We start from the raw sequence: 13,143 nt of genomic DNA, 5'->3' as shown, positions 1-13,143 counted from the left end.
AACAAATAATCATTTGTTAAGAACAGTTACGGAATTTTCTTCAAGAGAAAAAAAGGGAAAATAAAAGACCTTAAAAACACAACAACAACAACAACGAAATGTTTTGTTAATAAGAAAAATGCCGAGGTTACCATCACGAGTATTGTATCAATCGAAGCTCGTTACATGAGCGTTATAACAGAAAATAAATAAGTAAATAAAATAAAGAGAACTTCACCCCGCGTTATCCCTCTTCAATTGTCTCGATTGGGTGTTGCCTAATTATTGATCTAATTAGGTTTCCTTGCAGAAAATACCGTTCAATGGACCCTCCTACCCAATAAGTCGGAATCCATATCTCAACCTCGATCAGTTAGTTGCCCGTTTTTGTCGATTCTGCATTGAGAAAAAAAAAACGAATATTCGAAGAATAATCTATATATAAATACGCGAATCTCTCACACGAAGGTTAGTATGACATATTTTCCTTCTGTTATAGGAGGTGAAAAAAAATTTTTTTTTTTTTAATTGGATCTGAAGTCTCATTAAAACCAACCAGTTGATGAAATAGTTATTGGCGCTCGTTAAAATCTCAGACAAATATTACGTAATTAGACCGATTAGATAAGCATCTGCAATTATTAGTGGTTTATTTTCGGGTGTGAATCTATTATTGGTGGCACGTAATGACAAAAGTTCGCGATCGAGATTTATCACTGATTTCGATCACTTTTTTTTTTTTAGTTTCAAAATTTGCACGCGTAGATTTTATAGGAATCTAATTCTTTTTTAAGAAGTTCTAGGACAAGGGTGCTCAACCTTAAGGGGACTACGGTCCACACCTCTGGTTTGAAAACGGGTTGCGGGCTGCTCAATTAAGTGATCTGTTAATGTTCCGTGGGTCCCTCAAGTGATCTGCTAATGAGCCGTGGGTCATTTAAATGTGCTGCAGCCACTTGAGTGATCTGGAACAGTGCCGCGAGTCATTTCAGTGATTTGGAAATGCGCCGTGATTCACTCGATTGATCTATTAATGTGCCGCGAGTCACTTAAGTGATCTGGAACAGCATCGAAGGTCACTTGACTGATTTGAAAATGCACCGCGGGTCACTCAATTGCTCTGGAACTGTGTCGCACGTTACTCAAGTGATATTTAAATGTTCTGCGGGTCACTTAAGTGATGTGGAACTGTACTGTTTGTTACTTGAGTAATCCGTTTATGTGCCTCTTAGTTCTTTTTTTTTACAAAACTAGGTTTGAGGTCACGGGCCACATCAGATGACTCCGAGAGCCTCATTGGTCCCGCTAGTCATGAGTTGAGCATATATGCTCTAGGAACTGTAATCTAAGAAACGACAGTAAAATGACATAGAATTTGACCTTTTGTTGAATGGTAATGACGACAGAGGCATTAGCTGAAAGTTGTAAGTCGTTCCTCGTATACGGGACTCAAGCCCATTCAAAGCCGGAGGAGGAAGGATGAACTGCATTGCATATTCATTATGGGAGGGGGCTCAGCCTCCCTCAAAAAATATATTGGGGGTTCTCAAATAGCCGCAGCCCCTAGGTTTTAAGACTTATAAATGACGGGTAGCTCAATTAAGACATTGCTGGGTTGGAATCGACGATAATTTCCTGAATGTCTCGACAAAAATTGAATATTTGGGGAGTGCTGCCTGTATTGAGAAGCTCAAGCGAAACATACGCAGATTTTCGGAGCTCGGGAAAATCACATACAATATTTAGGAGATCTGAGGATATGAAGTGTGGCTTTTGGGAAGTCAGAATGCTTATGCAGATTCAAGGAACTCAGGAAAGACCTGCGCAGACTTCGGAAGCTCAAGAAATCCCTTGCAGATTTAAGGAGCTTAGGGAAAACTGCATTGATTTAAGAAGTTCGTGAAAGACAGGTGTAGATTTCATTAGTTCAGAGATACTGGAAGCAGATTGTTAGAGCTTCAGAAAGACTCACATGGAGAGTCCAACTATAAAAGCTCAGAAATATATGTAGTTTTTTTTGTGTTTTTTTTTTAGCTTAGAAAAGGCATATGAACGTTTTGAAAGCTCAAAAGACACATATAAGCTTAGAAGAGGCATAAGCAGATTTGGAGTGTTCAAAGAAAGCTGATGCATATTTTGTACACCAGAAAATGCGTAGGCATATTTAGGAAGATAAGGAAAGTGTATGAAAATTTTGGAAACTTATAGCAAAGGTATATGCTGATTTCAGAACTCAGAAGAATCTTATGCAGACTTAAGAAGTTCGTTAAATGCGTATGCAGATTTTTAGAGTTCAGGAAAGGTGTATGTTGATTTTGAATGCTCAGAAGAAGCATATGAAGCTAATTCGAGCTCAGAAAATGGGTGTAGAGATTTCAAAAGCTCAGGGAAGCGTAAAGAAATCCCGGGAATTATAGATAGTTTTATGCAAATTGTAAGAACAAAGCAAAAAAAAAAACATATTCAGGTTTTGGGAGCTCGATGGAAGCGTAAGCAAATTTAGGAAATCGACAAGAGGTGGAAATCTGGGAAAGCCCTACAACAAAAAAATTTGAAATTCCTGTACTGAACAGTCAAGTATATAAAATCGAAATTCTACTCAAACTTTTCACACTGTGCATTTCTTCCCATACAATTATTTAAGATAAAAGAAAGCGGACGTCATGAAATACCTCGAAGAAATATCGGGAATGCTTCAAAGCGAAATGAAAAAAATGCATGTATATTCACACGTCCTTTGACTTAATCTTCTCATTCAATCTCCAAAACGATCGAAAACGAGGGGGTGAAAAGGTGAATTCGCCTGGCACCTACAGTCGAAATCGGTTCGGAATATTCTTGACACGAAATAAAAATGATATAATGATAAATAATTGCGAACAAATATATCATCGAGGACAGATAGCATTATAGAGCTTCGGTCAGTGCGTGTCTGGGTCTTTCACACTCTCTTTTTACCTTCAAGTACACACATTCCTCCAACACTAAATTGGGTGGGGATCTGTAATAGATAAGTATGGACCGGTTCCTTACATACGAGGAGCCTATATCCTAAGTAATCTTTTTCTCCTGTTCCGAAGTCGATGCCATCGATTACGAGTTCGCCCACTGGAAATTATCTGAAAATATTCGATCGGGAGGGTTGGAAACACGAAATTGGAATATCCTATGGACACCTCCGTAGGCAAATTATTCGATATTATTCTACTCGTATCGGATAATATGAAATTTATTAACCGGCCTTTATATATGAAACAGTTGCAATGCTGGTATTATTCTTGAGACTTTTGTTGCCTAGGGGACGGGGTGGTCTCGTGTACACTTCACTCATAGTTAGAAAAACTGACGGCAGGTGGCAGTATTACACATAACAAGAATTACACAGAAACAGACTTCACGTTAGATTCACGATGCACAGCTTCGAGCATTGCCCAGGTCCCCTTCGACTACCTGCTAAAATTTCTTCATTGAGACAACAGAGTGACGGGCCATGACCTGGTGAGGAGGGTGGTCTCGTGACATTGCATAGGGATTGACATCAACTAGGTCAGACTTGCAGGGGGCACTCAGTTAATTTTTTCGCCCGGGACCCATGATGCTGCTGTTAGGCCGATACATCAAATTATGTGAGTTGGCGGCTATTTTGTACGCCAATTGTAGCGAGCGTTTTTCTGTGACTGTATTACGAAATAAGTCGTTAACCAGGAAAGGAGACGAGCAGTAGGCTGTCCCTTTAAAAATAAAGTTAGTACTATAGGAGTACGTGTTTAAGTTCAATTGTGTGATTGAATCTCATTAATGCACAGTAGTAGCATTTTTAGGTTACATTTTTAACTGAGCTATTGAACAGTTGGTCCGTCGAGAGCGATAGGGTAATTGAAAATGAATGCTAAATATAATCGTCAAAAAGGAACTGTAAAATCTAAAGTTACTCAACTAGAAAATTTTGCTAAGGACTTTGAGCCATCAGTGGATTCAAAACAATTACTTGATGTGAAATTGAACAATATCGCCGACATCAAAAAAAATGTTGAAGCATTGAGGAAAATATTATACGCTCAACCAGAGACTATAGACATTAGCGTGTTCGACGAAGAGCTGCTGCACATAGATGAGCGACTAGAAACTCTGGAGGTAAGATTTCTTTTCTACCAAGAGTCGATGAAAAGTTATCAAAAAGTTAATGTTGATGAGCGTAAAGATATCTGTCGTATAAAATTGCCAGACATTCCTCTACCAGAATTTTCTGGCAAGTATGAGGAATTTAGTCAGTTCAAAAATCAATTTAAGTGTTTAATTGAAGGCAACGAACAATTAACCGACGTACAAAAGCTGTATTATTTGCGAGCATCATTAAAAGGGGATGCAAAAAAGCTTGAAACAGCTGACGAAAGCTATGCTTCTTTGTTTGAGGCGTTAACAACTCGTTATGAAAACAAAAGAATAGTTGTTGACACTCATATTCAAGCTTTAATAAATTGCGCTAAAGTTCAACATGAGTCGGCTAAGGAATTGCGCAATCTAATTGACAATGTAAATAGAAATTTAAGAGAGTTGAAATCATTGAAATTTGAAAGAAATGATTTATCAGACACCATGTTACTGAATGTATTACTTCAGAAAATAGATAAAGAATCCAGAAAGGGATATGAGTTAACATTAACATCTACCGAGGTTCCTAAACTAGACAATTTTCTGGAATTCATTGAAAAAAGAAGTATAATGCTTGAAAGTGTCGGCAAAATAAATAGTCGTCAGCAGCAGCCTGACCGCAGAATACAACCGAAAGCAAAAACTTTCATGGTATATGATAGTGATAATATCAAAGAATATACAAGATCTTGTGTCTCTTGCAAAGGTTTTCATGCATTATTTAAATGTGTAAAATTTCAAAGAATGAGTGTTTCGCAAAGATATGAATTTGTGCGAAAGCATAATTTATGCTATTGTTGCTTAAAAATTGGCCATATTACGTCTCAGTGCTTATCAAAGGTCGTTTGCTCTATTTGCAATTTGAGACACAACACTCTCTTACATCGGGGAGAAACGGCGTCTGCAAAAAGCAATAAAAATGTCATCCAACGAAAAAGCGAAAGCGCTTCCCCCATACCCTCAGAGGGAGGAGCAGTAGGGGGCCAACAGCCAGATGTTCTTCATAGTCTGAGCAATGTGATAAACACAAATTCATCAGCACTTCTCAGTACTGTGAATGTTTACGTCTGCGATTCCCAAGGAAAAGAGACTCGAGTTAGGGCCATACTCGATAATGGTAGTCAAGTGAACATGATGACAACAAGCTGCGCCGAAGCCCTCGGGTTGAAGAAAGAAAAAGTTTATGCCCCCGTTTGTGGCATTAATGGCTTGTCACATACCGTGAAAACCAAAACTATCGGGGTAGTCGCAAACAAAAGCGGCGAGTTCAAGAAAGAATTGGATTTTTTGATTGTATCCAAAATAACAGATTTCACCCCATCGTCTCCTCTTGATTTATCGGGCTTGAAGTTTCCCGAAGGAGTTGAACTTGCTGACCCACATTTTTCCAAGCCTGGGAAAATACAACTTTTGATCGGAGCAAAAATATTTTTTGAGGCATTGAAGAGCGGACAGCTGTATCTCAGCAACGAAGTGTTGCTTCAGAATTCTGTATTTGGGTACATAGTCTCCGGGACAATTTCTCACTCGTCATCTCAGCAATGCTGTTTTCTCTCGAGAGAAGTTGAGGTGTTAGATCAATCCATTAGGAAGTTTTGGGAAATTGAATCCGTGGAGGAGAAGCTACCCCTGAAAAGCAAAGAAGAACTTTTTTGCGAGGATCATTTTGTAAAAACCCATCGTAGAAATGAAAGAGGGGAATATATAGTTGATCTTCCGATGAAGGAAAATGTTGAACCTGGGGAATCCATGCAATTAGCTGAGCAAAGGCTGAATTGGCTGTGGAAAAAATTGGATAAAAATCCCCAAATGTCTGTTCTTTACAAAAATTTTATGGCCGAGTATGACGACTTAGGTCACATGCAGGAGATGATGGAGGGACATGAGGATATAAAATATGTTATGCCTCACCATGGAGTCTACAAACCTGATAGCAGTACCACTAAATTAAGAGTAGTTTTCGACGCATCAGCCCCTTCTACCAATGGGTTATCACTTAACAACTGCTTGTTAAATGGGGGTGTGGTCCAAGAAGACATCTTTTCGATACTGCTAAGATTTAGAAGACATAAAATCGCTTTCACTGCCGATGTGAAAAAGATGTACAGGCAGATCTGGGTCAATCCTGATCATTGCAACTTACAACGCATCTTATGGAAAGAAAGTCCGTTAGATGAACCCAAACTGTACAAGTTACTTACAGTAACATATGGAACAAAATGTGCACCATATTTAGCCACTAGGGTGTTAAGGCAGTTAGCTTATGACGAACAGAAGAAATATCCTCTTGCTGCTGCCGCAACTCATACTGATTTTCATGTTGATGATATTCTAACTGGTTCTAACGATATAAAAAGTGCCATTGAATTGCAGCAACAGCTGATTTCTATGTTAAAATGTGGAGGCATGGATTTACACAAGTGGTGCTCCAACGAAAATGCATTGTTGAACAATGTCCCTGTTCATGAACGAGAATATTGCTTTCAGGATCCTGAAAATGACACGGTGAAAACTTTGGGTTTAAGATGGAACCCTAAAGAAGATTTTTTTGGTTTCACTGTTGCTCCTGGTAACAACATACCTACCAAGCGTGCTGTGTTGACAGATATCGCAAAATTATTTGATCCGTTAGGCTTGCTTGGTCCTGTTCTAGTACAAGCAAAGATTTACTTGCAGAAGCTCTGTCTGTTGAAAATCGACTGGGACGATGAACTGCCGTCTCAACACTCGAAAAACTGGAGAAAATTCCGAGAAGGACTTACAAAGTTGACAAACCTCCAGATTGATCGTTTCGTCTTATCAGACATTGCTGAAAAATTAGAAATTCATGCATTTTCAGACGCGTCAAAGGATGCATACGGGGCTGTTATATATGTGCGTTCTATTACTGCCGTGGGTGACGTGAAGGTGGTGCTTCTTTGTAGCAAATCCAGAGTTGCACCTCTAAAAGTAGTAACCATACCACGTCTTGAACTTTGTGCTGCAGAACTGCTCTCAAAGCTTGTTGAGAAGGTGCTATCTTCTCTGCGTGTGGAAGTGGACAAGGTGTGTCTGTATACCGACTCAACAATAGTGCTGGGTTGGATCAACGCTTCACCTCATCAATTGAAGGTATTTGTTGCGAATAGGACATCCAGAATCAAAGAAATCACCAAGAACTTCCATTGGTATCATGTGAAATCCGAAGATAATCCTGCAGACTTAATTTCAAGAGGAGTTAGCCCTGATCAAATCATCGATCAGACTTTATGGTGGAATGGACCAGGGTTTCTTCATGAGAGAACTATCGACTCCACAGATGGAGATTATCCTATTACATCCGATGCAGATTATCTCCGAGAGTTCAAGAAATATGCTGATGTGACTTTGACTCTAAATCTGAACGAAGTTTTCATGGATTCTTTATTTTGCATTACAAATGATTATGCTAAATTAATTCGCATTCTTAGTTTTGTTTTCAGGTTCATCCATAATTCGAGAAATCCACTTAATAAGCGAAAGGGTCCTTTGTCACATCAGGAACTTCAAGGTAGTATGCAATATCTAGTTCGTTGCGCACAAGAAATAGAATTTAATGGTGACATATCCAATCTTAGAAAAGGGAAATTGGCAACAGACAAGATAAAAAACTTACTTCCATACTTAGACGAAAAGGATATTTTGCGAGTAGGTGGTCGTTTAAGGCACAGTCAAATAAGTGATAGCCAAAAACATCCGATCATATTACCATCAAAACATAAGCTCACTAGAATGATCATTGAGCATCATCATAAAAAATATTTACACATTGGTCCACAAAATTTATTGTATTCTTTGAGGAGAGAATTTTGGCCATTACGTGGCAGAGATACGTGTCGTAAGGTTGTACATGACTGTATCACTTGTTTCAAGATAAAACCTGTAACAGTAGAACAACTCATGGGGGATTTACCTAAAGAAAGAGTCACTGTGAACTATCCCTTTAACTGCTCTGGTGTCGACTTTTGTGGACCGTTTCTGATAAAATATAAGGGCCAGAGAAAGGGGATCTACCACAAGGTGTATATTTGCATTTTTGTATGCATGGTCACGAAGGCCACTCATTTGGAAATAGTGTCTGATTTGACATCCGAAGCATTTATCGCTTGCTTGAAAAGATTTGTTGCCAGGAGAGGCAAACCTCAAAAAATGTTCAGCGATAATGCAAAAAACTTCGTAAGTGCTAATAAAACTCTGAAAAATTGGTATGCCGATATTGTGCAGAGTAATATCAATCTCGTCAACTATTTATCAGCAGAGGGTATTCAGTGGCAGTTTATACCTCCCAGAGCACCCAACTTTGGTGGTTTGTGGGAGGCCGGGGTAAAATCCTTTAAGCACCATTTGAAACGTGTAGTTGGGAATTCGAAACTAACATACGAAGAACTGTTAACTATTGTCAATCAAGTAGAGGGAATTTTAAATTCACGTCCGTTAACACCACTATCTAGTGATATAGATGATTTAGATGTTCTTACGCCTGGTCATTTCCTCATTGGTCGCCCAGTCACTGCCATTGTAGAGCCATCACTGACTGATGTTAAGGAAAACAGATTGAATTTATGGCAACGTACATCTAAGTTGGTGCAAACAATCTGGAAGCATTGGCAAAATAATTATTTGAGAACTTTACAACAACGAAATAAATGGAAAGGTTCCAAGCCCAACATCAATGTTGGAGATATGGTTGTCATGAAAGAAGAAAACCTCCCAAGTTGTAAATGGATTTTGGGAAGAGTCGTGGAGGTTTTCCAGGGTAGGGATAATAAAGTGAGAATTGCAAATGTAAAAACAATGAATGGGATCTTCAAAAGATCAATATGTAAAATCGCGTTGTTGCCATTAGAAGGTTCTCGATAGAAAAAAAAAATCATTGGGTTTCCGACTTGAAATTATAATTGTATAATGTAGTACATTTGTGTATGTATATAGTGCATTTGTATTTTATATAATTAATTTTTGTTTCGCAAATATGATATCTGTACTGCATCGAATTTTTGTTATATGTGAATTTTGTTTATGTATTCAAGTTTTATATTGTCGTATTTATTGAAATTAATATTTCAATGCCGGGCGGCATGTTAGGCCGATACATCAAATTATGTGAGTTGGCGGCTATTTTGTACGCCAATTGTAGCGAGCGTTTTTCTGTGACTGTATTACGAAATAAGTCGTTAACCAGGAAAGGAGACGAGCAGTAGGCTGTCCCTTTAAAAATAAAGTTAGTACTATAGGAGTACGTGTTTAAGTTCAATTGTGTGATTGAATCTCATTAATGCACAGTAGTAGCATTTTTAGGTTACATTTTTAACTGAGCTATTGAACAGCTGCTAATATGACCCTGGTCTATGGGACCGGTTCGGAATCATGAAAGGCCTACTGATTATTATCAATTATAATTTTATCATGTACTATAACACAATAACCCAAGGACCTCCTTATCAAATTCTGAGTGAAAAAAGACCCCCCCCCCCGGCCCGAAATGTCATAGCCTGTCGTTATATTTCCATTATTTCTTGCTTTGTTGTGAAACACATCGCGCTGGCCCCTTAGCAACCTTTCACGGAACCCCAGAGTTTTCACGGGCAAACATATGGAAACCACTACTATAAGAACTTGTTATTAATTATTTTGATGATAATTGTAATAATTGAATTATTTTGAACCATGAAAACAACGTTGACAAACCCAAACACTGACTCGGAAATACAAATTTAAAAATGAAAATATTTAAATAATTTTTTAAAAAAATGACAACGACACATCGAGAAATAACTGATATTTCAATTATGAGACAAATTTACAAAAAGTCATTATTAAATCAGAAACGATGATAATCAATTTCAGCTAGAGGAAGGAGATAATATTCTCGAATAATTACATAGATAGATCGTTTTGTTAATTATCAATATTTAATATTTTCATAATCTTAATTATCTGATTTTATAAAACTAATTATAGCACAAGTGGGATAAATGACTAATTACAGTAGAGTCCTGATAATCCGAGTCTCGAAAGTTCTAGCTATAATCCGAGGTGCTGGAATTTTCCAAAACACCTCCCGTTTACTGTTTTTCGCCAAGGTTACACCATTTTTCCAACGGATATAAATAATTTCAGTATTGAGTGGTCTTGATTGCTAGGCTGAGAACTTCGGTGAACCCCCCCCCCCCCAGTCAGAATTTCTCTTAGTCCCCTCTCTTTTGTAAATTTATAATGTAAAAAAATAATAACATTAATATCGGGTAGCAGAAACATAAGAGCCATGTCTCGGCAGCCCTAATATTAATGACCTAAGCAGTTGAATTATTAAGAACAAAATATTATGTAAGAGAGCAGGTATACTGATATATTACATATTTATAAGCCTTCCCCCACTCCCCAACCTGGAAGTCAATTCATATTGTTTTTTCGGATAATCCGAGTTTTCAGTAATCCGAGGTAGCCTCGGTTCCGTTCACCTCGGATTATCGAGACTCAGCTGTATTATTATCTCTCTTTTTTTCTTTTTGCAAAAGCTTATTTATTGAAAATCTTTGAAAAAGCGTGAATGATATTTATTCATTTCAGGTATAATTTTTATTACCGCTTACAATAATAATTTTAGTTTTATCAGGGGATAATTTATTGATTAATTAATTAATTTGAAATTTAAAGTCATTCGAAATGATGGTGATGGTGTATTTTTCATCATTGATACACGAATTGCCGTGAATATTTTTCACGTTGGTCATGTTCAAATCGCTGTTTTGGCGATAATACGTAATCCCTTCATTTAGTGTTTAGTTATTTACGATTGATTATTTCTCAAGGGGGGGGGGGGGGATGAATGAACAATTATCATCATAATTTTTTTCCTGCAGAAGCACGAATAAAAGCTAATTATCGTATATTTTTAGGGATAATTTGATAATTAATTAATTTGAAAACTAACTTCCGTATAACTTTATTTTAAATTTCCAAAAAAAAAGGTAAATTCAAAATCAACATGATGTTACGACGATTGAAGTATCATCAAAATTAATTTGTAATTATGAAAAATGCACGTTTTGAAACAGTAAAACTTGGTTATAACGCCACCTTGCCTAATACGTCAATTATCAGGAGTCTGGGATGATTCCCGTAGAGAATAATATTAATGAATCTTGCGCTTGTAATGTCGATGAAAACACAACGACCTCGGATATAACGATAAATTCTTCATCGTTTCTATGGCATTTCTCCGGGAAATTCTTAGAATTAGAGCTCAGCATATTAAAGCAATGTATGTTGTTCTATTGTTGCGTATTGTTGAAAAAAAAAATTACATGTTTGAGGTTCTAAGTTGCTCATTGACATGATCCGTATATGGGACATTCCCGTATTTTTCCCCCTTCCCGCGTATTTTTTTTACAATAAATACGTCCCGTTTTTTTTCAAAGAGGCTTACATTAATTCATTATATTTCCTATAACTTTCATAATATATATAAAATGAATTCAAAAATGAATATGACTATAAATAGTCATCTCACATATTTGCCAAGTTCATTTTTTTTCTCGTGAAAAACATTTTTTCAGACTTGTAGAATTTTTTTCTCGCCAAGGGTTATTAATATAATAAACAATATTTGGCAATTTCACATATATATTTTGCAACATGTTTGGCGAGAATCAACGATGTTCCGTATTATTTAGTCCCATTTCCCGTATTTTTATAAAATCAAATTGGCCACCCTAATTTAGTGGTTCTGTAACTTTTTGACCCGCGGTTCCATCACAAAGTCATATTTTATCCGCGGCTCCCCAGAACGGTCTAGGGAGGAGGACTCTTTAATTCATTTTGCAGGCGTATATTACTGTCATCAGTTCCTCGCGACGCCCTTAAAAAAGATTGGAGACGATTGGCTCCCCCCCCCCCCTAGAAGCCACGACGCACATATTGAGAAACACTACCCTATAATCATAAATAAAAACTTCATGAACAACATTTGATTGCTTCTGATCACATTTTCCGTCAAAGAGAAAGTCTTAAAAACATCAACCTCAGTTCTAACGACAACTTGGATATAACGACCAAACTTCATGGAATCTTATATGTCGTTATAACCACGTTTTATTGTGTATTTGCCAGTTTCGCCGACAATTTCCAACATTTTTTCAATCAAATATGGTTTCCCTCCCCAATTTTTTTTTAATGAGATTACTTAATGCCTATCATTTGGTTCCATCTGATTATGTTTTCGTCAAAAAAGTTATTGAAACGTCAACATTGGTAGCAACAAAAAAATTTCGACAAAGCTTGACTGCATTTGAATACTTTGAAGAAAAATAAGTATTCAGGTGAATTTTTCCGTAATAAAGGAATATTGTAATTTCATGAATGAAGAAAGACGAAAATGTCAACCTCGGTTATAACGACAAAATTTTTTGGGATCTTCTATGTCGTTATAACTAAGTTTGACTTTTTCTTTGAAGAAAAATAAGTATTTTCAGATGAATTTGCATAATATAAAAACATATTATTTATGAATGAAAAGAAAGAGACTTACTTTCAGATGAATAATTAATGTAAAACGTGTTGGCGTTAATATCCCATCATGCTGACATGCGTGTTACAAACACATACACATAAACGAAACTCGTGACGAACTTTTAAGAAACTGCCGGCATCTTCAATGAATGGATGCTGAGAGACGTCTGAGATGAATAATCCCTCCGAGAGTTCCCTAACGAAGATCGACACCAGGTGGCGCGATCAATATTTCTCTCCTTTCCGCTATGCCGTGTCTTTTTTTTTTTTTACTTTAATCTTTATTTTGTTCAATATCGAGTAATTTTCAAGTAATGGTGAGAGTAGTTGACAAACCATCAAGGTGGAGGAGATCGTTTTGACCTGAGTTGCTCGGGAAGTAATTTTACCATTTTCTTTTTTCCCGTATTCGGTGTGACATAAAAGATGAGGACGAAAAATGCTGTCCGGCAAGTTAAGGTATACGGAGGGGAGAGAAAATAA

General features: G+C 37.1%; 2 protein-coding genes across 2 annotated transcripts in view; one reads left to right on the top strand and one right to left on the bottom strand.

Annotated features, from left to right (window-relative positions):
* LOC149064660 (uncharacterized) overlaps window positions 1-12,831 on the bottom strand; it is a 100,512-nt gene extending 87,681 nt beyond the window's left edge. The window contains exon 1 of the mRNA XM_089254885.1: window positions 12,680-12,831. The gene's annotated coding sequence lies outside the window, so the exon portion shown is untranslated. The remainder of the gene's footprint in view (window positions 1-12,679) is intronic.
* LOC149064661 (uncharacterized) lies at window positions 3,862-7,604 on the top strand. Its single transcript, XM_089254618.1, has 2 exons — window positions 3,862-7,491; window positions 7,593-7,604. The coding sequence occupies exons 1-2, from the start codon at window positions 3,862-3,864 to the stop codon at window positions 7,602-7,604; spliced, it is 3,642 nt and encodes a 1,213-aa protein (XP_089110744.1).
* Window positions 12,832-13,143: the final 312 nt, after the last annotated feature.

Source organism: Pholcus phalangioides, unplaced genomic scaffold (assembly GCF_987345545.1).
Source record: "Pholcus phalangioides strain wild (caught in Gottingen) unplaced genomic scaffold, Ppha-v1.0 ptg000042l_1, whole genome shotgun sequence".
NCBI classification, from domain to species: Eukaryota; Metazoa; Arthropoda; class Arachnida; order Araneae; family Pholcidae; genus Pholcus; species Pholcus phalangioides.
This window is presented reverse-complemented; position numbering and strand designations above follow the sequence as displayed.

What these genes read in the sequence shown, in the direction of transcription:
- LOC149064661 (XM_089254618.1), top strand. Translation starts at nt 3,862, where the DNA reads ATGAATGCTAAATATAATCGTCAAAAAGGAACTGTAAAATCTAAAGTT.